We start from the raw sequence: 27,628 nt of genomic DNA, 5'->3' as shown, positions 1-27,628 counted from the left end.
GAAGGAACATGTGACACTGAAGACGGGAGTAATGGCCATCACTTCGGTAAATTTAAAAATATAATAAAATGGAAAACATTTTTTTTTATTATTATTATAATAATATTTCACAATATTACTGTATTTTTTGGTTTAAATAAATGCAGTCTTGGTGAACCTTGGAGAACTGTTTTTCAGAAATTTTCAGGAATCTTTCCGACCTCAAACTTTTGAACAGTAGTGTCAACTCTAACCCAGAAATTTTGTTTCAAAGAGTCAATGGACACATTTTGCGTATACATTTTATAAAGTGATTACTGTACAACTGTGAAGCCAGTTCACACTAGGAATGGGCAAAATGACATCTTTGTTTGCCTCATCTCCAGTAATGGAAAAAGCATAACAGGTTGCCATATGTTCATGTTGACATTTGCAAAGAAAGTATTTATCTCCATCAGTTCTTTTTCCAGTGTGCAATCTGGTATGAATTTTCCCTGTCCCTCAAAGTAGCTCTGTAGAATTTGGGTGAACCTCAGATTGCTTAAAAAAAAATAAAAATTGGAGCTTAAATGCAGGCTCTTTAGAAACTAGACAAGTTGGTGTCATGCTTTTCTCCAAGCTCACTGATAAAACAAATCATTAGCTTACTGAATCCTGTTTACCATTAGAAGTGAGTCTAAGGAATCTTTAAAAAGTAGCTTTTTTCTTTTAATTAGGATAAGCTAATTGATTATAATCAGTAAGTCTGGAATGAACAGGCTCATCCTCAACTTCTGAAGCAGGACATTGATAAGATAAAAAGTCTTCATGTAGTTGTCATTTAATTAAAGTCATCAGGTCAGTGGTTAAAACAGGGTCAGTGCAATGTCAGGCTCAGATCACTTTTCTGAAGTTATATTAAAATCTTTTGAAAGGACTGCAACCCCGTGTGAGCAATGAAATGAAACTGGTTCTTTTTTATGTCTGAAAACAGCAGTTATGTTGCTAGTGTATCGTCTGTGGTTCTGTGGTTAATCAAATTGAAGTCCCCCCAAAACTGAGTTTATGGGGAGATCACGTGGATTTCATGAGTGAGTGAGTCAGAAAGGCCAATGGAAAATTGTAAACCAGAAAATTATGTGTGGTAAACATTTTTGGGAAAACATGTTTGGAATAACTGCGCTGCTTGCAGCTTTCTGCCACGTACCCCTAAATTCTCTCCACCTGTTTTTATGGCAAAAAGCAGCCTTTTCATCCTTCACTATCCTTTAACGACACTATACAAGTAAACGAGGATATGTTCGAACAGAAACCCTCTTTTGTCCATCGGTTTAGATTAGCATTTAAAGAAAAATGGAGACCGGCTCCACATAATGATTCAATATGGATTACAAGAAGTCTAATTTTTCCAAGCAGGTCAGAGGTCACATTTGACTTGGTTGCTTGGAGGAAATCGAGATCTGTGTGTCAGATGTAACATGCAGACGGATGCCAGTGCTGTGGTCCGTGCAGGGAGGAAGGAAGGGAAGGGATGGGCTTTGCTCCTCTGTAGATGGCAATATAGGTGCGTGGGTGCAGATGGAGTTCTCCAGCTCTTCCTGTGCCAGAGTATTAAAGCGCTCCACCACACAGTGTGCCGTCAGACGAGCCTCCGGGTCGTGATCCCAGCACTCTGTTATAGTCGCACACAAGAGCTGCATGCCCTAAAAGACCAGGCAGAAATATCAGTAATATTCTAAGAAGCTTGTGAAAATGATTTCAGTATGCCAGTGTCAATATATATATTTATACATGTGCATATTAAAAATTAATATTTTATTAGGATATTGTTATATTTGTTAAAATATTAGTTATTATAAATTGTATAAATGTGTGCACATGTAATTAATAATGTACATTTTTATTACATTTAAAACGTAATAATTAGATTTTGTTATAACATTGGTATACATCAAATATATTAATGAGATATATATTTTTAATATGTTTTATAAAATACATTATATTGGGTGGGTATATATTAAAATCTAATAATAATGAATATATGTGTGTGTGTGTAAAAAATTTTATAAAAAATTTGGTGTTTGTGTGTATACATTTATTAAATAATAAAAAATACAAAAATAATAGAAATGAAATAAACAGATTTTAAACGTGTAAAAATATATATTTATTTTTTCAACTAAATTAAATAAAAAAATACTTTTAAAAATAATATTTTGAAAAATGTTTAAAAAAATTTAAGTAAATACATTTAATAACAAGCATTCTATTTTAAATTAATAAATAAAATAAAATAAAAAACAGCCTATTGGCCAAGTGTGTCAACATATAATGTCATAAAGTCAAGGGTGTCCTGATTTCGAATCCCAGGTCGAGGACCTATCCTGCTCTCTATCACACCTTGCTTCCTGTCTGCTCTCCAATGTTGTATCATAATAAAAATAAAAAAAGTACAATTTCTAAATAAATTTGATGTATTCTCTTATTTTTTTATGTTTAATGAATACGCACTGGATGTGTTGTCCAGCTCTCTGGAATATCTGGTCGTCCTCTGTCTCTTAACACCAGGTCTCTCATGCTGTCTACACAAGGTTGCTCACACACCTTGGAGCCAAATGGGGGTTCGTAACTCTTTACCTCTGTAAAAAAAAAGTAAACACATATGCTTAGATTATTACACTGTCTTTTATCCTCCAGCATCTTTTAAGCTAATATCCATCGAGAGCTTTACTTGCCTCCTATAACGTCACACCTGGAGACCATTTCCCATAGCACCAGGGCCATGGAGTAGATATCAATCTGTTTAAAGGACTCCAAGTCCTCTAGATTAATCCTGGACTCCAGAACCTCAGGGGCCATGTAGCGTGCGGTCCCCACCTACAGGAAACAGACCATGTGATTTAAATCAGACAACTGCACCAAATTGAATTATCAATGGTTTCATGTGATTACATCTGTGACCTAAACAAATCAATCTCAGAGCAAGCTTAAAAAGCTTGAAGAAATGATCACTGTTCCCAGAGCAGTTTTCCCCACGTAGATGGTATTTAGAAATTATTAGGTTTGGAATGGTTGTTTGTGTGTGTGTGTGCAATGGATGCAAGATTTCTGAAACCTAAAGAGCTTCCTATGCAGGCATCATAAACGCATTATTGGCAACTACACTGTCATCAAACATTCTGGCCAAATTCTAATGCAGAAAACTATTGAAATCTGTTTTGCAGGCACTTATAAACTGAAGATGCCAGATAGAGCAAAATATTTATTATAAATATGCAATACTGTTCAAAAGTTCAGCCACAGATTTTTCTTTTTTTAATAAATACTTTCTTTCAAGATTAGAATGACGATTTCTCCTTCTAATAAATTGTTGCATCGAGGTTTCTACCATGAATCCTGAAAAAAAGTTTCCACAAATATGAAGCAGCACAACTGTTCTCAACATTAATAACAATAAACTACATTGTTAAATATGTGTTTATTAAATTGTAACAATATTTTAAAATATTTACAATATTGGGTCTTGGAGAGCATAATAGACTTCTCTACTTTTAGTAGTTTCATTTAGTACCTTAAAGTTTTGATACAAATACTTTATTTTACCTAATATTTTTCTGTGCTCTATATCAAAGTTCTGTCCTATTGGCTTAGTAACAAAAAAACTATGTGGAGCTTTACAAAAATCAGTGGCCTGTGAGGGTTCATTTTGTTTAAATGCTCCCTAAGATGGCAACTACCTAAGCAGGCAGCAGACACCAAGGCAACTCACTAGGTTTTGTAACAGAGCCAGTATAGTTCATACCTGCCCACTGTTGGCAAAATCATCTACGGTGAGCGAGAGGTCGAGTTGCAGAGCCAGTCCGAAATCACAGAGCACACACTCGCTGAGGTTCTTTAGCACAATGTTGCTGCTCTTCAGATCTCTGTGGGCGATGGGCACTTTAGGTGTGCCACAGGGCGTTGTATCACTGTGCAGGTGTGCCAGGCCTCTCGCCACAGAGCCTGCCATTGAACACAGCTCAGTCCATGTGAGGATATGACCAGCCAGAAATTCCTGAAGGTTTCCCATGTTATAATAAGCCATGATGAGCCAGTATTGCCTCTGGGGGGAGTTAGCAGTACCGCCCCTCTCCTCAGCAGTCAGGAACTGCACTATATTCTCATGTTTTAAGTTGACGTCAGAAAATATGGCCCTTTCGTTACACCAAGAGGAATACTCCACTGCCGGGAAGATCTTCACAGCCACCGTTTCATACTGCCCACCCTCATTATGACTGAGCCGTGCCCGCCATACCTCTGCAAAGCGTCCCTTACCCACCAGCGCCTCCAGCTGGATGGGCAGTTGCTCTGTGTTGTGGTTTAGGTTATTGGCACAAGTCGATGAGATTTCCGAATTGACATCATCGCTGAGGGATGGCAGCTTGCCACGGTAATCGCTACCATTTACTTGGCCCTCGGCGGGATCTAGAGACTGGTAGTGGGTGCGTCGTGGCCCCCAGTCTTTGGGTTTCTTGCCAGGCTGACGTGTGCGGTACAGGTAAAAAGCCATGGTAGCAATGACAGCAACCAGGAGGGGTGGAACCAGGCTTATGACTACTACTGGAATGACGTCTTTAGATTTCAGCCTTGAGAATCCTGGCAAACAAAGGAAATAAAATATATTAGCCAAGCGGCAACCTCCCGCTCTCATTCGTGAAGACCATATGGAAGTGACTTAAACTGTAATTCGTCAACTGGCCACTAGGAGGCTGGCTGCAAAATGGAGTCAATCCAATAGACTCCACCATGTAAAAATGCCCAACTTTACAGCAGAAAAAACATGTTTACAGCCTGGTTCAAAAAAATATTTTGGTCTATATAACTAATATTTGTGAGGGGAGTGAATTTTTTTTTTATAACTCATCCGTTTAAATTATATTAATCCTTAAAGTTCTGCATAATTAAGGGCGTGGCTACTTGAGTGACTATTGGATTGCCGTTGCTGACTGCCGTCGAGCTACGTGGGCATGGTTTCAGCAACCAGCTCCTGCCTTTTTGCCCATTTTCGATTATCTGGGAGTGACGCAGGGTGACGTGCTGCCAAGATGGCAAAGGCAGCCTCCGCCCACTTTTGGCTTCAAAAACGCTCTTTGAAAACCTATGGATGATGTCACGGACACTACGTCCAGGTTTTTATACAGTCTATGATATAAGCACACATGGGCTCTGTTCCAAACCTCAGAGAAGTACCTTGCTATAAAGGCAGAGCCCTCTAAGTGAGCATACTAAATGAAATGCTACTTCACAGGGGTGTAACGTACAAGTTCAAATGGCAGTACAGAGCTCGAGTTAGCGTGATCTCTTTACTACTAGTTTGAATGCAAAATAAACATGAAAGACCAGCTCATACCTCTAGTAATCACTCAATCAGTGTTTCAACCATGGAAAGGAGTATATATAAGCTGAGGTAGATTTGTATCGCTAAAAAAACTTTTAATTATAATTGAATTTATTTAAAGAGAGCAATTTGATCAGTAAACCACCTTTTAATAAAAAAAATGAAAAGCAATTTTATGCTTAGTTTTTTGCCCCTGCTATACAGAAACCATACCGAACTAACTCAAAAATGAGTTACATACATAATGTGTGTATACCGTTACACCCCTGCATTCATAAGTTTTTGATATGAGTGGCTTACTCTGGTAACTCAGGGAGTTAGATATTAACATTTTCCTAAATTAACAATACATAGGCTAACATAACAATACTGGGTAAGAGTTATAAGAGTTTATAATAAGAGTTATAAGAGTTTATAATTATCATAATTTTTTGTTTACTTTTAATTATTTTTATTTATTCATCTTACTTATTGATACTTCTCTGTACTAAAGGATTTTTGGCCAAATGTAGGTATTTTACAAGGCAGCATAATCATAATGCTCCTTAAAATACTGCCTACATTCACTAGGAAGCTCACTAATTTTTGGAACAGAGCCATGGTTTTGTGTTGCAAAGCAAAATATTTTGGCAGAAAAACTGAATTTTGTAGCAGTGTTGAGGTATTCATTTGAACACACCATTGGCTCCTTTATCGAAGATGAGTCTGTCGTTGCACTCATGATCGCCGATACAGCCGCAGATGAAGAGCAGGCCATCTTCAGAGGGCTGAGGTGTCATCAAACACTCTTTGGAGGAGTAGTTTGTCAGCATTATGTTCTCCAGCATATCCTGAGGGTTATAACACAGTGTCCGCACACTCACGCTCACATTGTCCTTTTTCCTGTGAAAAAAAAAAAGAAAAAACCCATCAGCTGTTAAAATAGTGACCTGATTCTTCAGAAAGATCAGCCTCAAGGAAAAAGTCTTTTTATGTTCCTCCGATGAAAACTAGAACAAAATTCAACCAGGGAATCCCTGCTCAGAGGTGCACTTTGTTCTTTATGCCAGAATCTAAACTTTCCTGAGGGTTATAAATGTGTTTGCTGTTTATCCAGCATTAGGGGAGTCTCTGTTTGACCCCTCTCAGAGAAGAGCCTCTCTTTTTACTCACAGCTTGCCTCTACGCAGTCACTCAAAGTTCACCTCGATTGGCTTTCCTGAGAAGCTGTTCATAGAATGAGCAGGATGGAACTGGTCTTACAAGGAAATCTCTCGAAAAAGCAACCCATATTACACCACAGATCCCAAGTTCTTATTCTTGTGTTACTACACCTTTACTATGATAAAACGGTTGGTTATTTTTCATAAGGGAAAAACTCTAGCACAACCAGTGAAGTATGACTGCTTAACAAAATATATTACTCTGACAGACATAACTATATTCTTTTTTTGTGAATCAAACACATGTAGCTTACAATTAATTAACTACTGACCAACTTAAAACTAATTAAATCAGTGCAGTTAATTGTTTATATGATGATGTTTAGTTAAAAGATGCACATATGTTTTGTCAGTGTAGTACTATATATAATTGAATACTGTACCTAAATGATACGTTATCACATCTTTTGTGTATTGTTTTCCATTCTGTATATTTATGCTGCCTCTAAAAACACTATTATTAAAGTTCTCAGAAGTTCTAAGATTTTAAGCCATTTAAGTGTGCAAGAACAGGGAATGCTTGTGCATTCAAATGGAGAACAGGGTTTTATACTGTCAAAAGCAATTTTAATTGCACGTCACGTATGCATATAGTTCAAATTTAGACTTACCATATCGCGACACACACTTCTTCAGCCAGAGTACAGTAAGAGGTCAGACTGCAGTTGCTCAAGCAGACGTTGTCTTCACATACGGGACTCGAGTGGTCACACCACTTACAGAGGTTAGTATTTATGAGGGTGAAACTCTGCACCTGGAACACTGCAATAAGGACAGTTTTAGTGAATAAGACTTCATAGCTTACACAGTATAAAAATACTAAGTAGCATTTAGTCAATTTTAATTATAGCTTTAATTGAAGACTGTAGGTGGCTGATAATTTTTATATATATAACATAGTAAATATGTACAGAATATGTTTGAGTGTGTGTGTGTGTGTGTGTGTTTTTCGCATTAAATAATAATTCATAAAGGTAATGAAAAATGCATAATATCTGAAACAAAGATGCATAAATAACAACAACAATAATAAATTGGGCCTTAACTCAACAGAAAAATAAATAAATAAGTGCTTATATGATAGCTTTGGGAAATGTCTAGAAGCACAAGGAGTGCAGTAAAAGCAGTCAAAATGGTCTATGATGAAACTGATTGCAATGCAAAGTCATAAGAATGAAAGCTGTAATGACAGCTGCAATCAAGACAGTATTTTAAGAGCAAATCTTTGAGCTACATGACCCATCTGGAGTCCATAAATCTCTAATTGGATTTGGATGAATGTAGTATATGGCTTGGTGTGTGTGTATTTGTGTGTTTGGGTGTATTTGGTTTGGTGCACACATCACTGAAAGCATATGTATTCATGAGAGTGTCAGGAGTTCCTGTGGTTAAGTGGGATAAGCCTGAATTCCTTCCCATGCACACTGTCTCCTATGTCTTGATACTACTACATCATGACAATATTAATTGTTTATTAAAAGCAGATGAGGGGTGGGAGCCGTTTCGCTGAAGGAGTGCAGCGACCTTACAGTAAACAGTATTAAAAGGAAAGAGCAGAGATATTTGACACAGACTTCCAGATGTCCGCTGATGCCCACCATCAAAATATACGAGAAATAGAGAGAGAGAGGTCTAGCATGAAGGAGAAAGGGACATGAAGGGAAAAAGAGACAACAGAGAGAAAGAGAAAAACTGAAGGAAAAAAAAACATCAGGCTAAGCACAAAAGCCCCCGTTCTATTAACTTTAAAGTAATTAAACTCTGCAGCAACTGCTCCAGAAATAAATTGAAGCCAGAAGCTCATACTGGCCAAGTTTGAAGCACAACTCCTCGGTGCTTCTGGGAAAACCAATGGCTGCGTGCTTACAAGAGATGCTGGCCTGCAGTTATTTGGTTTGCACTCAAGCAAATTTCCCCTCTTTTTCCCTTTGTAATTCATAAGAATGAGGATGTATAATTTATAATATTTGGAATGTTTTCTAGTACCACCTTCGGGTTGTCATTATAACACTATTATATATATATATATATATATATATATATATATATAATTAGTGGTGTCAAACAATTCATTGCGATTTATCATATCCAAATTAAAGGTTTTTGTTTACATATGTATGTGTACTGTATATATTTATTTTGTATATAAATACACACTCACGTATGTATATATTTCAGATTTATTTTTAATATATATATATATATGAAATATTTTTATATTAGAAATTCTATGAATATAAATATAGACATGTAAATACATGTAAATACATATTTTCCAAATATATACTGTAAGTGTGTGTATTTATACATGACAGAACACACATATTATACAAACAAAATGTTTTAATTTAGATGCAATTAATCACGATTAATCAAAAAAATAATCAAATAAAATTGACAGCACTAATAAACCAAAAGTATGTTATTGCTTAATAAATATAACAAATATTTGTCAAATATTTATGTGTAGATTAAACAGTTTTAGATTATAAAATGATAGTTTTTTTAATTAGCATTGGCTTGTGTATATATACACAGTGGTGTGAAAAGGTTTTAATTTTTTTTTGCATATGTCACACTTGAATGGTTCAGATCATCAAACTAATTTTTATATTACACAAAGATAACCCGAGTTATCATGAGGCGTGGCTAACTTGAGCATATGCTGCCTGCGTTCAGCTCATATTCTCCAAAATGGCGCTACAGTAATGTGGAGAGAAACAGAGGAGACAAATTGTTGGATAAAGTCATTATTTTTGTTTGTTTTTCTTCGTGTACAAAAAGTACTCTTGCCGCTAAATAATATTACGGTTGATCCACTGATGGCAGATGCACTATTCTGACGACATCTTTCATACTTTTCTGACAGTTTAACTTGGAAGTCAATGGGACAGTTACAAGCCTCCCATTTTTCATCCAAAATATCTTAAATTTGGTTCCAAAGATTAACAATGCAAGTGAGTAAAGACAAAATTTTAATTTTGGGGTGGAGTAACCCTTTAAGTCCGGACTTTGATTTGGCCACCCCAAAACCTTCATTTTGTTTTTCTCGAGCCATTCAGAGATGGACTTTCTGGTGTGTTTGGGATCATTGTCCTGCTGCAGAACCCAAGTCCGCTTGAGCTTGAGGTCACAAACAGACAGCCTGACATTCTCCTTCAGGATTTTCTGATAGATTGCAGAATTCATGGTTCCATCAATTATTGCAAGACCTCCAGGTCTTGAAGCTGCAAAGCAACCCCAGACCATCACACCACCATGTTTGACTGTTGTCAAGGGATGTGAAAATGCAGAAAATTTAACCTGATCCAAAAAAATTTATGATGGACGAAAGTTTCGGAGGCAGTGTGTAAATGTGAATGACACAACATGAAGTCATATTTATTTTTCAACGTGCACAAATTTCTGACAAAAATATAGGACTCAGTGTGCAAAGGCCCTTTCCAGACTGATACATGTCAAATGTTTTGTTTCCCATCTGTTTTTGAATTTCCTTAGATCGGTGCATGATGTGTTGTTTAAGCATGCTTCACTTTGGCAGACAGGATCTATTTAAGTGATTTCTTGATTCATCAGGTCTGGCAGTAATCACGCCTGGTGTGGCTAGTGAAATTTAACTCAGCGTTCTAAAATAATGTGGTTAACCACAAATTTTTCATGATTTAACAGAAGGGGGCAATTCATTTTTCACAACTTTTAAATGAAATCATCATTTAAAAATGGCATTTTGTATTTAATTGTATCATCTTTGTATAATATTCTGTTTTTTTTGATGATCTGAATCTTTTCAGTGTGAACAATATGGCATAAAAAAGATAACAGGAAAGGTATTTTTTTAAGGTACATTTAGAACAGATATAAATGCGATTAATCACGAGTTAACTCATGATAATCATGCAATTAATCCTGATTAAATATTTTAATCGATTGACAGCGCTTATATGAATTAAAAAAAACATTGTTTTAAATGACAAAACAGTTGATAAAATGTTCTTAAACATCCATAAATGCCATAAAGCATTTTCGGGGGCCCCAGTATGCAGTTATCAAACTATCACACTGGGTGGCAGATTTCCAAGTTTTTCAATTCCTTTTAAACTCAGCTTGATCCCTGAAAGCATTTCCTGATACTAAATGAATAACAGTACAGTGAACGCAGCACTCGCATAACTGTCACATTCATGACAAACAGATGTCTTCAGAAGTTGTTTTTGTAGTGTTGACTGTGGCTCACACACACTCCATGAGTGCCATTTTAGTGTTAAGGAGGGTGAAGGGCCTGTCAAAAGCAATCTTTTCTCATTGCCTGTAAAATGTTCTGTTATCTCATGCCAAATAATAAGAATCAACCATTTATCATCATTGAAAACATGATGCTTCTCCACTGTGTAAACCCATGCCCACCAAGAACAACTTATTGGACTCAAGGCAAACAAAGGAGAGAAGGATAGTCTGTGTCCACTGAGAGGTCACCGGAGTTGTGTTAGGCCCTGCCAGCATCGCACCTTCTGTTTAAGTCATTACAATATTGCCATTGTGGGCAATCATGATGACAAAGCAGGGAGATGCTTCAAGGGATCTTAGAAGGATGTCTTTGTATTTTTATTTAGCCTACAGTTTCTCTGTGAGGTCACATTTGCACATACTGACACTAGTGGCCTCTCTGTATTTCCCAGCTTTTTTTTATTAGGCGTTTCGGACAACAGATGGGAAATGATAAGCGAGACTGAGAGGTGATGGTTCCCTTCTCTCCACCCATATGGTAATATTTCATAATTGTTGTTGTAAGTGGAGCTACTCCATACACACCCAAACCGTTTAAGGAGGCCCCTGCTGTGCAAAGATCATTTGGATTCTTAGGATTTGGTTTCCTTGTTGGAACTTTCCTACATCGTTGTTTTCATGTGGTCACAGTGCATGGCATCTTTAATCCCCATTGAGATTCTGTTTTTAATTAAATCTAGTTTTTGGTGTACAGTTTCACAAAATAGTCATGTATGCAGATCTATTTTAGGACACTTTTCTATCTTAGCTACTTTTAAGTACTGTTCTGAAAATACAAAGGGTTTTCACTGATGTCAAAATGCTGTTTATACTGTACTGTGGCTCTTATGAACATTTTTTTTAACAACACAGGAAATATGATGAACATATAGCTGTGTACTGTATATTGGACTTCTCGTTTCAGGCATTATGTTCCAACTTTTAAAAATATGATCATAATATGATATATCATTCAGCTTATTAGCATGCCTATTATTAACAAATTGGCTTTTTATAAGTATTTATAAAGCACATATTCTGCATGACCTAAACTGATACCTAAACTTAACAACTAACTTTCTAACTATTAATAAGCAGCAAATTGTTTTGTGAGGCAAAAGCTGTAGTTAATGATTTGTTAAAAGTTATAATTAGACCTTAAAATAGTGTGACCATTAATATTTATTCCAGAATGATAGATTGTTTAGAAATAAAAGCTCTAAAAGTTTTTTTTTTTTTTTTTTTTTAATATGCCATTGAAGAACCATATGGGTTCCCCAAAGAACCATTCAGTGAACAGTATATATATATATTATTATCATTATTGTTATTATTATTATTACCTTAAAGAACCAACTTTGTAGATTGGAAAGTTGGAACCAGATGGAAATAAATAGTCTGTAGAATATGAAATTATTTTCCTCCTTAAAAAGAATAAAAACGTATTATTTTATTTCTTATTTCTTATTTTCAAGATTGGACCCTTAAAAAAAATTCGAATATGCATAAAACCAATCAAACTGTAAAACTGTAGGCTATTATTAAAGTAAACCAAACACACTTGAACTTGAAAATACGGTGATTTACTGCATTTGCAATATCTCAGAAAACCAAAATAACTTTTTTCCATGCGATGCCATGGAAGTCATTTTGATTTTCAATAAAAGCATCTTATTTTTACCAAGACGTTGAACCCAGTGTATGGTAATCCATAACTGTTTAGAGTGGAAAAACTGGGTTTCTGTCGTGTTTAAATATATTAGATATTCTCTTCTCAGTCTGAAAAAGTTTTGAACACAAACTCCAAGACAAAGCTCTGATGCGTGGAGCCTCCAGACAATGAAAGCATCGAGAAAAGTGAAGATCTACTTACGACAGACGCACAGTAGAACAGATGTTGGAGACCACGATCTGCAGCCCGCGCGCCCCATAATAGCTCACAATCCACAGATCCCAAACTGGTGAAGCGACGCCGTTATTTCTTTATGTGCTCGTGACAGACACAGATAAGCTCATCTGTAAGAGAGTTCAGGACTGTGTATGTGTGTGTGACTGAGTTCCGTGTAGGCGGATCCAGATGTTTTTAATCCAGATGTGAGTGCGAGCGGATCCGCCCAGGAACTCGCATTTATCAATGCGCGATTCACAATGTATACAGAAGGAACAATGAACTACAGTCCAAATTGTTATGAAAAGTACAAATCTTGCGTTTCTTTTCTTTCTTTCTTTCTTTCTTTCTTTCTTTCTCGTTTTTTCTTTCTTTATTTTTTATTTCTCACTTATAATAACAATAATAATAATAATGTAAACAGGCCTAATTTAAACAAAGGAAAATATGAAAAATTGATAAGGCTAGAGTGCTGTGACATCTCCTCTAAATGTAAAATATAATTTCAGTGTGATATTGAGACTTTTAAATACAGTTAGTAAATTTTTTGACTATGCTTGAACTGTTTGCTCAGGTAAAGTTGGGAAATAATTAGCAGAAATAATTCTAGTGGCCTAGACCTATATAGAATTTGCTTTACATCCATTCATAAGCTAAACCTATGATTGTTTTATTCAAATTGTACATTTATCTCAATCATTTCAATCAATCTCACGCTAGAATGAATTTTATTAAACATTTATGGCATTTTATGTGTCATTGTAGGCTATCACGCACGCGTGCACGCGCACAGACTCCTAGTGAAACTGGCCAACGCGCAAGCGCGAGGCTGGTAAACCATGGCGGATTCAGGAAGCGAAGATATAGCGGTGATTGGAAACACAGATCTAACTCCTTCAGAGTCGGAAAACAACTTAAAGAACACGGTAAAGTCCATAGCTGAATGTTTTTGTGCGGCGTGGCCGATAATGTGCTGTTTTGTAGATGTCGCGTGCGCGAGCGCGTGATCCGTGTTTTGCTTTGGCTCATGAATGGCCATGTCAATATTGCTCAAATATCAGCTGGTTTTGATAACACATTACATTAACTACAAACATGTTGCTGTATTTATTACAGTGTTTACGAGTTAAAAGAGTGAGGAATAAAAACAATGCTCATATAAAGCCACATAAGAAGAAAGTTGCTTTACTTCATGCTGTCAATGAAGAGCCTTTGCCACGTAACGTTAGTTTGTAAACACCCAGCCAGTATATCATACACAAGTCTGTAGATTTTCAATATATCAACAAATAGATCTTGGGGTTTGGGGTTTGTCCCGTAGCTAATTTTACACAATGATTACAAAATTTGTCTAAAAAAGGTTTTTATTTAGTGTAAAATTAGCCTTATTTAAAAATATATATAATATTTTTAAGTCTTTTTCCCACCTTCTCGGGTCTGAAATTGAGGAATTTGAGTCAATTTAGCTAATTAAACAATATTTTGCTGAATGTGTTTTTGTGCTGGCACCTTGGCTGGTTTAGGCATATGGTTTAGGACTGTCATGGATAAATAAAGATGACAATAAAACCGCCCGTAGGTGGCACCAAATCCCTGTTTTAATAAATGGTTTATTGAATCATTCCAATCAATTGATTCTCTCCAAACAGCCGATTCAATTACAAAAATGAAACAAATGAAATGGACCGTTCACTAACTCGACCAAAAGCCGATTCATTAAAGGAATGATTCATTTGCACGATACGTTTTACATAACACACAATACAAAGCATCAGGTCATGGTTCATGTCAGATATGTAAATTAAAGACTCTTGGCTATCTATCCATTGGCTATTATTTATTTATTTAGTCAAAACTTCCTGTTTCAACAAGAGATATGTCAACACAGGTATGAAAACTGTTCTCATCGACTCTTTTTTTCATAAGATCTTCAAGGCACATACATCATTTTATCCCCACCAAAATGTAAAGGGTGCTTGTAAAAATATCTACAAGTGCATTCTCAACTATTTTCATATCTAAATCCAAACCTCAACATCTTGAAGGCCCTGAACCATTATTATTATTATAATTTTTTTTGCAGTTGACCGTATCAAAAGGGTACTGTAGTGCTTTTGAATATTGTGATTCTCTGGGCCAAAATTTACAGATGGCTGAAAAAGGGACAAGTCTTTTGAAGATGATGGAGATCAGTGTGGCTGAAGCAGAGAAGAGGACCGGGAAGAATGCCGTCAACATGCAGGAGACTTATACAGTTTATCTTATAGAGACAAGGTAAGACACTTGACTTCACATTCACAGTGCTACAACTCATCACCACATTTACATTTATGCATTTAGCAGACGCTTTTATCCAAAGCATTCACAGTGCATTCAGGCTATACATTTTTTTTTTACCAGTATGTGGGTTCCTTGAGAATTGAACCCATGACCTTTTGCACTGCTAACGAAATGCTCTACCACTGATCCCATCCCAAAACCACACAATGGTTGTGCCATTGTTGCTGTGTCGCCTATAGTATAGTATAGTAATAGTTTTGATTGTGCCAAAGATCAATTTTGGTTTGAATTGCTCATTTAGTTGTCTCTGCATGGAAAAGTAAACATGAAATAGGAATTCACCCTATAAACACTGTACAAATACTTTCAAGAAAGATTCGTTGAATACCTTTTACAAGAAAAGTCTTTCTACTGTAAAACATTTAATAAAATATTTTAATTTCCATTATTTATTTGTGAAATATACTGCCAGTTTCTGATCGAATATTGTTTTAAAGTAGATCCTACACATTTTTTCAGTGTATTTTCCAAAAGCATGTCCGTGCATATGTTATGATATTTTTACATCATCATTTTTAAGCATAACTTGATGTTCCATTTGAAATGACAGGCTTCGTTCCGTTAATGTTTGCTATACTTTTCCTGTCATTTTGTCCATACAAACTTGGCCCCTTTTTTACAATCGACTACAAGTTTGCAAGATCTACCTCCATCCAATCAACAGCTGATGAATTATTCTATGCACAAGGAGTTTCTATTGACATAAATTACATTTATACTGTGGTTGAGCCAATAAGATAGACAAGCATTAACTAAACACTTGTTGTATAAAGAAGCATAAGATTGCATGAGAGGTTTTAATGTGCATTTTCTTTGTAAATGTGATAACCTACTTTCAATAAAGCAGGTTTACACATTGACTTTCTGACTCGAACTATGCTCACACTGTACTAACTCAAAACATCAAAGATTCCCAGCATAACTAGCCCAGCTCAGAAACTGTTGGAGCTACAGCAGACTGGTGGAGACCATCGGTTTTCCTCTCTTTAAGTCCACTTCATACTTAAATGTTTACACTAGACCTTTTCTTCCTGTGCCTGGATCTGTCACATTAACGTTCTTTCTACATCAAATAAAACAAAACAGAAGTATCCTATTGGACCGGAAGTGACATGCAACAGAAGTGTCACTTCCACCTTTTGCTCTCACCTCCCCGTCACCCCGCCAAGCTTTGCGTTGGAAGTAGGGACGTGTCGTGATGAGTCAGCGCTTCAGGCAGATGTGCTTTGTCTGTGCTTCCAGCAGCGCCAAACACTCAAACACTGGCCAGAGTGCAGTTATATATTATCACATGATTCAAAAACAATACTTAGTGGTCGAACTTATAAAATCACTGTCTGGAACCAAGACATTTTCAAACGTGTTTTTGGTACCGTCCTGTAACTAGAAAAGCATCCAGAACTAGATTTTTATAATGATAATGATGATTGTGCTTGTGCATCTGTTACATTCATATCTTTTACATTAACATCTATGCGTTTTCCGACATTTTATCGGAAACAACAATCATTTCCTGGGGATTGAACCCATGACCTTGGTGTTGCTAACTCTATGCCCTACAGTTTGAGCTACAATTTATTATAATTTTTTCAGGATTATTTACATTTTATTGTCCCAAGTTTGATTGCTTGGGAAAGTAATAGCATACAGTACCTCTGTTCAGAAGGCTGTATGATTTGAGCCATCATTCATGTCTGTAGCAGAGACTTTGTGATGAGTTACATGCTCAGGGTTAAGGGTTTGTTCAAAGCCCTAACCTTAACAGTATATAAACAGTAGTAATAGTGAAACTTGTGTTAGCATAAAAATTCTTGCTTGTATTGAATCATGGAGATAACTAAACACTGCTGTATTGTTGCTCCTTCCCATGAAAGGAAGGACGTGTTTTTGTAAGGACCATGTGGAAGGCATACTGCACACGCAAACAGTGGGTTTTAGAGAGCGGTTTGGTGCCACTGATCTTGGGGGAAGTTGCACAGTCTAGAGAATTCCTGCCAGCCAATCCTTACCTTCCTTGTGCTTTGATTTCATCATGGATTATTAGCGTGGAGCACATTATATGCTCCCATTTCTTCCCTGGAGCCCTCGGGAAGTTACGCTCTTATTTCAAAGTCTCCCCGCTTTTCTTTTCCCTCCCCCAATATATATTTCCTCTGTATCTCTATATGCTTTTTGCATTTTTCCATCTGAATTATTGAGAGTTCCATCAATTTTGTATTTAATTTAAAAAGTGTGATTTCCAGGCCTGGAAAAGGCATGGATTACTTTGGATAACTTATGGTTTTTAGTTGTACAAGGCGGTAAAATATTTATGCAATAAAAAAAAAAAAAAAAAATTCATTTTAAATGATTAATAATTAAATGCATTTACTCGCCAAGGCTGCATCTATTTGATGAAAACACAATGGAAAATGGTACACGCAATGGAAAACTGTGAAATATAATTACAAATTAAAATAGCTTATTTCTGTTTTAAATATGCATTTATTTTTTTGATTTTCAGCAGCTGTTACTCCAGTTTGCAGTGTCACATGATCCTTCAAAAATCATTGCTGATTTGGTCTTCAAGAGGCTGTTTTGGCGCTTATTGTTATCAGTGTTGAAAACTGTGATGCATTTTTTTTTCTCATCATAGAATATAAAGTTCAAAAGTCTTGCTGAAAAAAAAAAATCTTAAGGTGCATTTTATTTTATTATTGTTTTTGTATTTTACATATTATCTGTCGACTGCTAAAAAGAAACACCTGGAAAAGTCATTGAAATTCATCTGTCAAAAAAGTTGATTATTGCACTGTAAGCAGGGGCGCCGTAATGGGGGAAGGACGATTCCAAGGGCCCACATATCATGATTTCTCTCGGGGGGAAATTTCTACCGATCCCCCTTCCCCCGTTCTAACCCTGGAGTGATGTTTAATTAATGCAGGAGAGTTCATATCCATTCTCAATCATTGCAGTGTGATTTAGTGGCGTTCTGCTCCTAAATTAGCAGCATTCATGGCTTTATGCACTGGGAATTCAGCAAGATTACACAGCGCTGTTGAACCTTTGGCATGTGTTTGAAAAGGCCCTTAAAATGACTACTTTCATAAGCCAGAACCACAACTTGAAACCTCGTAGATTTCTGCTTTGTTTATTTCAGATAAGTTTTGTTTAAAAAAATTAGCTTTAAACAACCCCAAATTTCATGACAGAAGGTGTTTTTATTTTTATTTTTAAAGAGATATATCAAAGTTTATACCAGACCTAACTCTTAACATTTGATTGAAATGCTATTTAAAAATCTTAATTTTCTTTTGTGTTTCATCCCACTTTTGACAGTATGTTAATTTGTTCTTTGTTTTTAGGCCAGTGGATGCTGCATCAGAAGGGACCAATCCTGTCCCAGATTCACTGTGGAGGCGTTACAGCGAGTTTGAGCTTCTTCGAAACTATTTGTTAGTCACCTATCCATTTTTGGTGGTTCCACCATTGCCTGAAAAACGGGTATGAAAACAAGATGACTTTGTTACTGCTGCTTGTAAATGTGATTTGCATTCGTGCACTGTAACTTTGCTTTTTGCAACAGGCTGAATTTGTTTGGCACAAGCTGTCAGCAGACAACATGGACCCTGACTTTGTGGAGAGGCGTAGGGTGGGACTGGAGAACTTCCTGCTCCGAGTGGCCTCTCACCCAGACCTGTCCAGTGACAAGATCTTCTATTCGTTCCTCACTGAGGTAGAGAAGTTCTCGCTAGAGCTGTCTGGACAAAGCAAAGGGTGCATCAAACCAATGGCATGCCACTCATACTTGGAGATAGATGTTCTATATACATTTTTCTTACTGACCTTTCCTTGTGTTCATGTTGTTGATATGAAGATTTGAACATTTTTAATTTATTATTTATTATTAACTTAAATTTTAACTAAGTAAATTAATTTTTATTTCTACTATGCTGTCAATAAAAAAAATGAAAATACTTTTTGACAGCCTAGTAGAAATAGAAAATAATTAAATGAATAATTGCATATTCAATAACAATGAGAAGGTTTTGCTGAAGAACAAAAACAACATTTAAGTATCAAGGCAGAAAATGTATGGATATTATAGATAGATATTGATTTATAAGAAGTGGCTTTTTAAGACAATATTTTAATATTTTCTATAACATACTCTACCATTCCAAAGTTGGGATTGGTGAGATTTTTAAATCTTTTATTTGAGCAAAGTAGTGAACATTAGTATTGGTAAATAATATTACACTTTAAAATAACTGTTTTCTATCTGAATATACTTTAAAATCTAATTAAATAAAATGTTATTCCTGTGATTGCAAAGCTTAAATTTCAGCAGCCATTACTCCAGTCTTCAGTATCACATGATCCTTCAGACATCATTATAATATGATGATTAGGTGCTAAGGAAACATTTCCAACTTTTATTTTTAAAACGTACTTTTTTAATTTTTCTATTGTTTTTTAGTGGAAACTGTAATTCATGTATTTATAGTTTAATGCTGAATAAAAAAGAAATTACTGATCCCAAACTTTTGAACAGTAGTGTGTTAGCTTATCAATATCCTGCAGTCCAGCATTTCATGAATTTTTTTTAATTTAAATATTTGAACTAAACAGACTTAATGTCACTTTTGTCACTTTGAAAAGAAGAAAAATATGTTTTAACTGCCATTTCATGCTGATAGTGGCCTTTTTCAGTGTCAGAAATTGCATCCTTTCTCTGCCCCACAGGAAAATGGTTGGAAGGAAACAGTGTTTGAGACAGGATTTCAGGCGAAGGTATATCAGCACTTTCCAGTTCATTGAGTTCTTTCTCTCTTTTTCTAACTACAACACTTATTTATATATTGCTTCTCACCATAGGTTGACATGTTGATATGAGGCTGACTAAATATGTGTTGATTTCAAATAAAAAGTGTGTGAAGTAACCTAATTGCTACTGCGGTAAAGAATCTGTTATCAGTTTATGTAAACAGTCACAGGAAGTCTGTTGGATCGTACTGGATCAAACCCGAAAGAGCCGCAGTTTTTTTATGTTAGTGTACTGTATATTATTGGCATATTCCAGTGTTTATCTGATCTCAGTCGTTTGAAAAGGTTGTTGTAAGGGAGTGCCTGTAATTTAGTTTGACACCATCTGAAAAAACAAAACCCAAACATGAATCTGTCTGTCAACATTTGGCCTTTGTCATTCTTACAGGCCGATTCAAGATTAAAGGCTTTAAATGCCACATTCAGAGTGAAGAATCCAGACAAGTAAGTCATTTTTGCAAACCGTGTGATACGTTTCAGGTGTCATGAAATGCATAAAGATATGGCTGTGCTGTTTGTTAACACTGAAACTAACCTTGACCCGTGTGTGTGTGTGTGTGTGTGTGTGTGTGTTTCACAGGCGATTTGCAGAAATGAAACACTACGGTGATGAGCTGCAGTCTGTTATTTCGCAGCTGCTGAGGGTTCGGGCGGTGAGTGTAAACAAAGTCAACACAGCTGAATATGCAGCTCAATCTCAGGAAAAATTTCTTTCACTCCAACAAATGCCTAATTTAAGTGCTATATATTAGGTGTTATTAGGAAAAGAAATACTGTTGATTTCATTTTAATACTTTTGAGGAAGCACCCTTCTTCACTAAAGAAAAACAATATGATTTTAGGCAACTTGTTTAATTATTTTTTCTAAACTTTTATTGCATCAAAATTCTTCTGATTGCATATATATATATATATATATATATATATATATATATATATATATATATATATATATATATATACACACATACACACACACACACACACACACACACACACACACACATATATATATATAGTTGCATATATCATATATCTAATCATTTACTAATTTCTTTAAGAGAGCAGCTGATCGCCTGTATGGAGTCTACAAAGTGCATGGAAATTATGGCAGAGTCTTTAGGTAATGTTTGTTTGAAGGAATAGTTCACTCTTATGAATAATTGACTTATGTCATGTCAAAACTGATATGGCTTATTTTTGTCTGTGGAATACAAAAAGAGATGTTTGGCAGTGTGTTCAGGCTCCTCTTCTCTATATAATGAGCATGTTTATATGGGGATAATTGTCTGATTATGTTTTGGTTAAGACTTTATTCCTGATCAAAGACTGTTAATAAGAAGTAATGTTTCTTTAGTTTCAAATCAGTTCATTAGAATGATTTCCGATTGGATCGTTGCACTGACGACTGGAGACATTTTAATTGTAGTAATGTTAAACAGTATTACTGTTTTTACTATACTTTTATTCAGATAAATACAACCTTGGTGAGCATGAGATATTACTTTATTTAACACGATTTCATAATTAATCAGAATTTGTATGTGCATATAAATGTGGTCAGCATATAGCAACAGTGTATATATATATATATATATATATATATATATATATATATATATATATATATATATATATATATATATGACCTGTGCATTATATTTCATGTCTTTTGAAACTATACAGTCATTGTGTGTGATGAATAGAACAGTTACTCAAGCTTTTTTCTCACAGTACAATCAGTACACAGTTCAATCACAATTAAGTACCCTCATTTTGGAGGAGCCAGACATGCTTTATAATGTGCTCTGTAAACTGTTTTCGTGAGAAGCAGTTTTGGGCTAAATCTTTTGGGCTGTGATTGTGTAGCTGCGGTCAGCTGCAGTGGTTCAGTGTGAGTCTTTGTTTGTTTTGGACAGTGAGTGGAGTGCCATTGAGAAAGAGATGGGAGATGGGCTGCAGAGCGCCGGCCATCACATGGACGCGTGAGTTTCACAGCACATGCAATGAGCCATTCTAATGTACCTTTACAGGATTAGTGCAAGGTTTTATTGCAGCTGGTTTTGATTGTATTTCTCCTACCTGGGATGATCCTGTTACCCTCTGAGAGCTCATTGAGGGACCTGAAATATGAAGGTGCTGTGTGATACACCCCATGACTCTCCCATGATTCTACATGTGTGTGCTGCTGGTACTGAGCTGTAAAACACATTTGCCAGATTGATCTGGATCCTCTCGTATTTCCATTCATGGGCTCCCCCATAACAAGTAGCCAGTAAGAAGAGCCCTTGGGAGGCTCAGGTTTTAATTTGGCTGGCAGACTGCGCTGCGAATCTCCAGGAGCCATGGCCAAAGCGTTTAGCGGTCATTCTTTTTTTCAACGTTGATAATGATGTTGCGGTAGTGTCCTTAGTGAGTCTTTAACCAGCCCCTTTCTTTCTATACTGGTTTTGATGGATTCCAGATTGCTGTACTCAGGAGAAAGGTCAAAGGTCAGAGCCCAATGCGCTGCCTGTCTGTCTCAGCACTGAAAGAAACAACCTGTCCATCATCAGCTGTCAAACTGGTTTATGGATCATGTTGCTCACCTATTCCTCAGAATACCCCAAACAGGCTCTGCTTTGGATTTGGCTTTATTTCTTTAGGCTCTACATCTGATTTGGAGAGTATAATACATGTAGTTTCACCACAATGCCAGTTTGAGACATTAGGGATGTGCAATATTACCAAAATATTCCTTATAAATATTCAAAATATCATGTTCGCAGTATATGTAAAAAGATATGATTGCTAGAAACTCAATGAAAAGTGTTTTATACATTAAAAAAACGTGGTAATGCATATTCTGGTTAATTAAATGAAAAGGATGTTATCTTGTTTATTTTATCATTTTATTTGGAACTTTAATAGGTCAAAAGGTTTAGATTATTTACGGAAAAATATACGCAGTAAAAAAACTGGGTAAGCAAAAAAAATGTTTTATTTGTTTGAAAAGTCTTTACTTTTCACTGCAAAAGACTGCATTTATTTGGGGGGAAAAAAGTAATATTGTAAAATATCATTGTGATTTCAAATAACTGTTTAGTATTTTTATATATTTAAAAACTATTTATTTCTGTGATGGCTACTCTATTTTTGGAATTTATTCTGAATTCTTTGACAAATAGAAAGTTTAAAAGAACTGTTATTTGAAACCGAAATATTCTCTAACATTAGAAATGTCTTTGTCACTTTTAATTAATTAAATGCATCCTTGCTCATATGCAAAAATATAGCATATAAACTCATTTCTTAAAAATTTAAATTTAAAATCTTACTGATCTCAAACTTTTGAACAGTAATGTACGCACATCTGTGACCACATCATGAAATCCATGTCTATGTTATGTCAACTACCCTTTGATCGGGCACTTTCGTATGTTATAGGTATGCTGCTTCGGTCGATGATATTCTAGAGGAAGAGGAGCATTATGCTGATCAGCTGAAGGAGTACCTTTTCTACGCAGATGCATTAAGGTACAAAATTCATTGCTGTTATGTTGCCTCATTTTAAAAGGATAGTTCACACAAAATAAGAATTGTGGTCATTTATTTGCCTGAACTATTTTAAATGTGATCTGAAGTGTACTAAACACAAGCTGGTATAACAGTGTGGTTGATTAGAAATGTTTTCACTCAACTCTTGGGAGCTGATAGCCCCCACTGGCTGATTAAGTTACATGCAACTTTTGGTACACTGTGAAAACACAAACTTCCATCAGTTCCCGGTTTTCTTGAAAGTGATCACACTGCAGGGCATCTAGGCTTTCAGTTCAACAATTTCCCTTCGAAACAATGAGAGGATCTGCTTTTATGGTTGCTTTTGCATATTTTGTGGTTTATGTGCTTTTTCACAGGGCAGTGTGTAGGAAGCATGAACTGACACAGTATGAACTAGAGATGGCCGCCCAGGATCTGACCTCTAAGAAACAGCAGCGGGAGGAGCTCGCCACAGGGGTCAGTGTCCATTTGACCACATGACACAACTCAGAGAACGGAGAACTCCACATCACCCCTCATGTCTGGAATGGGGGACTTTCCAGCAAGATTGATATAAACCTGGGTTCATGTCAAAAGAATGAGGGAAAAATATAGTTTTCTGTTTTCAATGTGTTTGATTTAAAAATATCAATTTAATATAGTTGGATATAATCGAATTACCTCTTTGGCACATTTAACATGTAAACATTTGAGCAGCACAAAAAGCCAATGCTATACGAAAGACATTCTGACCCGATTGGCTGATATGAATAATTACTAGGCCCACCTGGCCAAAAAATGGGAGTAAAATTTCTGCTTTCTGCAAATAAACATGGGAGGAAGAGAGTGGCGTACTCTAGCTAAATGGGTGTCAATTAATTATTATTATAATTTTTTCTTCTGTGTAGATGATACGGACCTTCTCTCTGAAGGGAATGACCAGTAAACTGTTCGGACAAGAGACCCCAGAGCAGAGAGAGGCCAAGCTGAAAATGCTGGAGACACAGATTGAAGAAGGAGAGGAACTGGTCAAAGAAAGAAACGCAGAATGCGAGTAAGCAGTGCTCTGTTCACACACAACTAAATGTATGTACTGGTGATGATGAAAAACCATAAATGTTGTCATAAAATTACTTAATTAGGTGGTTTATGAGCTGAGAAGCTTACTCAACACAATTGTATTGCCTTCTAGTTCTCTGTGGCATACATATATGTTCCAAATACACATTCTTTGCTCATTTTGTTGCATCCCTGAGAAACTCTTAATTTGAGGATTTGAGGATATAATCATTCATGTCAATTATCTCACACATTTTTTTTCTGTTTTTGTAGGGAGTTTGTGAAAAGTGCATGGGTGGACATTGAGAGGTTTAAAGAGCAGAAAGACCACGATCTCAGAGAGGCTCTCATCAGCTATGCCATCATGCAGATCAGCATGTGCAAAAAAGTGAGTAGCATAAGCCAGCAAAAAAATAAAAATAAATTTTGTGATTACGAAACAATTAAAACGCCACTTATTACTGCAGTGCTTTTACCTCTACTGATCCAGACACAAGGGGAAATTCTCATACTTGTATTAAAAAAAAATAAGCCTGTTTTGTTTTTAGGGAATTCAAGTGTGGAACAACGCTAAAGAGTGCTTCAGTAAGATGTGAGGGTTCCAGCCACAACAACCAGAACACCAGGAGGCCTTGGAGATGTCAATCCAGAAAAGCACACCCTCCTAGAGACTGACCTTGGGGACTTAAGTCTTCCTCTCAATCCTAAACATTTGTCAGCCTCTTGTACCAGACGTTCTGGTGTAAATAGATATCAAATATAATAGTTTAGGAGTCCAAATAATAAATGAATGGGGTGCTGTTTTATTTATTTCCATGTTCCCGAGCCAGATTTTAGACCTGGTTAATTTTGTTACTGCACTAATTTGACCTACACAAGAGTTTGTGAAGGTAACCGATAATTCTTAACACTTCAGACAGAAACACACAATGACTTAACACTTCAGACAGAAACAAAAAAAAATACTTTATTATTGATTAATCTTGAACTATGGAATCACTTTATAATTTCTTAATGTCTTTTCCTTTATGCTTTTTGATGCCAAAGTGTGTTAAAATCAATTCCATTTTTTATATATATACTTTTCTTTAACTCTTTACTGCTTTAGTTCACCATAAAACACAAAAGCACAGATTAAAACTGTATAGGCCAAATAAGAGGGTGGGTTTTTCTAGTGAATCCAGCAGTTCCATTTTTATCGGACCCCACACCCCTCCTCATAATGGTGGTCTCGCACATCTGGAACGTATCCAATTTCTGCGGGACATGCAAGATGATCTTTATCACCTGGCGCAGAGGACACCAAAAGTCAGATTTCCTATGAAAGAAAAGAAACTTGTCTTATTTGCATGCAAACTAAATTTTCCTTAATGCCCATACAGCAGACAAAGAGGCGTAAATTCATCATAATATGCTGGTCTGTCACTTTTCTGCACATTTAGCCGTAAAAACATAAGCTGTTTGTGACCACTGATCCCCTCCCTTTATATGGTTCAGTTCATCTGAGAAATATTAATATGCTGTTTATGCCTTATTCAAGACTTAACTCTGCATATTTTCTTTGTTGCCACAGCTTCTGTATGAATGCCATATTTGTCATCTGTTATGATGAGTGGGTGGGTCAGTGTTTTGATATAAATCTTGCTGAAGGAATACGAAGGTCACAGGAAAGGCAGGATATAATAATTTCCTCATTTTAGAGCTGCATGTGTAACTCCGCCTGACCCCTGGACATTCGGTTCATTTGTTTTTTGGTTTAGAGTGGGGCAGAGATAACCCTTTTGTATATATACTGTTAAAATTGTTGTGTAACACTAATGGTAATGATAATAATAAAAAAACTACCCATTATCATTTGGCTTATGGTTTCATAGGTTGTGAGGGTCACATCATTTTACAGTCTTGTCTGCTTTAAATCTGTTGTGTTCATCTTTTTGATAGACAAAGAACAGATAATTTGGATTATTTACACAGTTCATTTTGATAATATGAAATTGCAGAGTTTGAGGCTTAATGAAAATACAATGTATGAGAATGCTCATGTATATTAGGGAAATAACCAAATATATTTAAAAGTTTAATCAAGTTTAAATCTGTCAAATATGTGAACGCTAAAAAGAATACATCCTTTAACTTAATCCAGTAAAGAGTGCGTTTCTTCAAACTGAAAAGTTGTAGTCTTCTCTACAGCCTCAGCCATTTTCTCAGGAAGAATCTGCTTTTGTTTCTAGGTTGTAATGTTTCCCTCTAGTGGTGTATTATACTTATGAACAATTTTTATAACCGAGGCCTTTGATAACAGACTGTGCTGTGGGCAGATGTTTAGTTTGAATTTGTTTGATGGTTTCAACAAGGTAAATGAGTGAACACTTATTCCAGTTCCTTTTTTTTAAAATTTTTATTCAGTTTATTTCTTATCAAACTGAGCCAAAATCAGAAATGTTTTTATATTTAAGTGCCACTATTTGAGCTGTTCAGGTTGCTTTCAGAGCAGTAGTTCACAACTTTTTTTGACTTAAAGCCCCTTATTATTAAAAAACTATATTCAATAGTCCTTCATATTGGAGATGTTTTCTGTGGTGTTTCTCTTGTAATATGTTTCTGATTTAATTAACAGTGGTGTTTTTCAACCTTATTATTAACAGGAACTGGTAGTGTTTATATATTAATTAAACGTTTTTTTCAACAATAATAAATAAATATGGAGTAATGGAGTAATTTTGTTTTTTGTTTTTGTGTATTTAGCATTTCATTCATTTTATTTAATTTATTATTATTACATGATTTTAAGTTATAACTTTGGAAGTTTATTTTAGGGGCTTTTATTTTAATGTTTGAGAGTTTGTTTCTATTTCTGTTTTAACATACGATACAGTGCATCATTAAAACTATTGAAATAAATCTTAAAGTGATGTGTCAAGTCATTAAAATAAATGTACAATCTGAACAGAGATAATCTAACTATAAGTGGTGATATGCCTATCTAGATAGAATTGAAATAAATTATTAAAATATAAAAGATGTTACAAATGTGTTAATATAAAAGGTATTTTAAAAATAATAGATATTATTGAATCCTTTCGTGTTTTAACAACAAAAGTCTGAACAAAACCCGCCTGAAAAGTGAGTTTTGAAAGAGTTAGTAAATGACGCTTAGATGAGAAATCTTATGAAAACTGATTATGAATACGTCAATTAATATATCATCACACA

At 35.6% G+C, this 27,628-nt stretch overlaps 2 protein-coding genes across 2 annotated transcripts; one reads left to right on the top strand and one right to left on the bottom strand.

Moving 5' to 3' along the window:
• Positions 1–785: 785 nt before the first annotated feature.
• LOC113108385 (TGF-beta receptor type-2-like) lies at positions 786–12,881 on the bottom strand. The gene is made up of 7 exons (XM_026271486.1): positions 12,677–12,881; positions 7,152–7,302; positions 6,018–6,220; positions 3,764–4,596; positions 2,697–2,838; positions 2,473–2,600; positions 786–1,661 (listed from the first exon to the last, which is right to left on the bottom strand). Exons 1-7 carry the CDS (start codon positions 12,732–12,734, stop codon positions 1,383–1,385), a joined length of 1,794 nt encoding a protein of 597 aa, XP_026127271.1. The 5' UTR covers positions 12,735–12,881; the 3' UTR covers positions 786–1,382.
• Positions 12,882–13,471: 590 nt separating this feature from the next.
• snx4 (sorting nexin 4) lies at positions 13,472–26,269 on the top strand. The gene is made up of 14 exons (XM_026271485.1): positions 13,472–13,617; positions 14,841–14,965; positions 18,376–18,514; positions 18,597–18,746; positions 19,757–19,804; positions 20,226–20,281; positions 20,418–20,490; positions 20,899–20,960; positions 21,757–21,822; positions 23,264–23,353; positions 23,734–23,833; positions 24,265–24,410; positions 24,689–24,803; positions 24,964–26,269. The coding sequence occupies exons 1-14, from the start codon at positions 13,531–13,533 to the stop codon at positions 25,009–25,011; spliced, it is 1,305 nt and encodes a 434-aa protein (XP_026127270.1). The 5' UTR covers positions 13,472–13,530; the 3' UTR covers positions 25,012–26,269.
• The last annotated feature ends 1,359 nt before the right edge of the window (positions 26,270–27,628 follow it).

Source organism: Carassius auratus, chromosome 9, assembly GCF_003368295.1.
Source record: "Carassius auratus strain Wakin chromosome 9, ASM336829v1, whole genome shotgun sequence".
NCBI lineage: Eukaryota > Metazoa > Chordata > Actinopteri > Cypriniformes > Cyprinidae > Carassius > Carassius auratus.
Note: the sequence above shows the minus strand (reverse complement) of the source record. Positions and strands in the feature narration are given on the sequence as shown.

Bases quoted from the DNA above. Each gene is read 5' to 3' on its own strand.
- LOC113108385 (XM_026271486.1), bottom strand. From the start codon at position 12,734: ATGGGGCGCGCGGGCTGCAGATCGTGGTCTCCAACATCTGTTCTACTG. The intron at 4,597-6,017 runs GTGTGTTCAAAT...TTTGTTTGCCAG, and splicing joins CTTCGATAAAGGAGCCAATG to GATTCTCAAGGCTGAAATCT. The intron at 2,601-2,696 runs GCAAGTAAAGCT...TTTTTTTTACAG, and splicing joins CAGGTGTGACGTTATAGGAG to AGGTAAAGAGTTACGAACCC.
- snx4 (XM_026271485.1), top strand. From the start codon at position 13,531: ATGGCGGATTCAGGAAGCGAAGATATAGCGGTGATTGGAAACACAGAT. The intron at 20,282-20,417 runs GTAAGTCATTTT...TGTGTTTCACAG, and splicing joins AGAGTGAAGAATCCAGACAA to GCGATTTGCAGAAATGAAAC. The intron at 20,961-21,756 runs GTAATGTTTGTT...TGTTTTGGACAG, and splicing joins AATTATGGCAGAGTCTTTAG to TGAGTGGAGTGCCATTGAGA.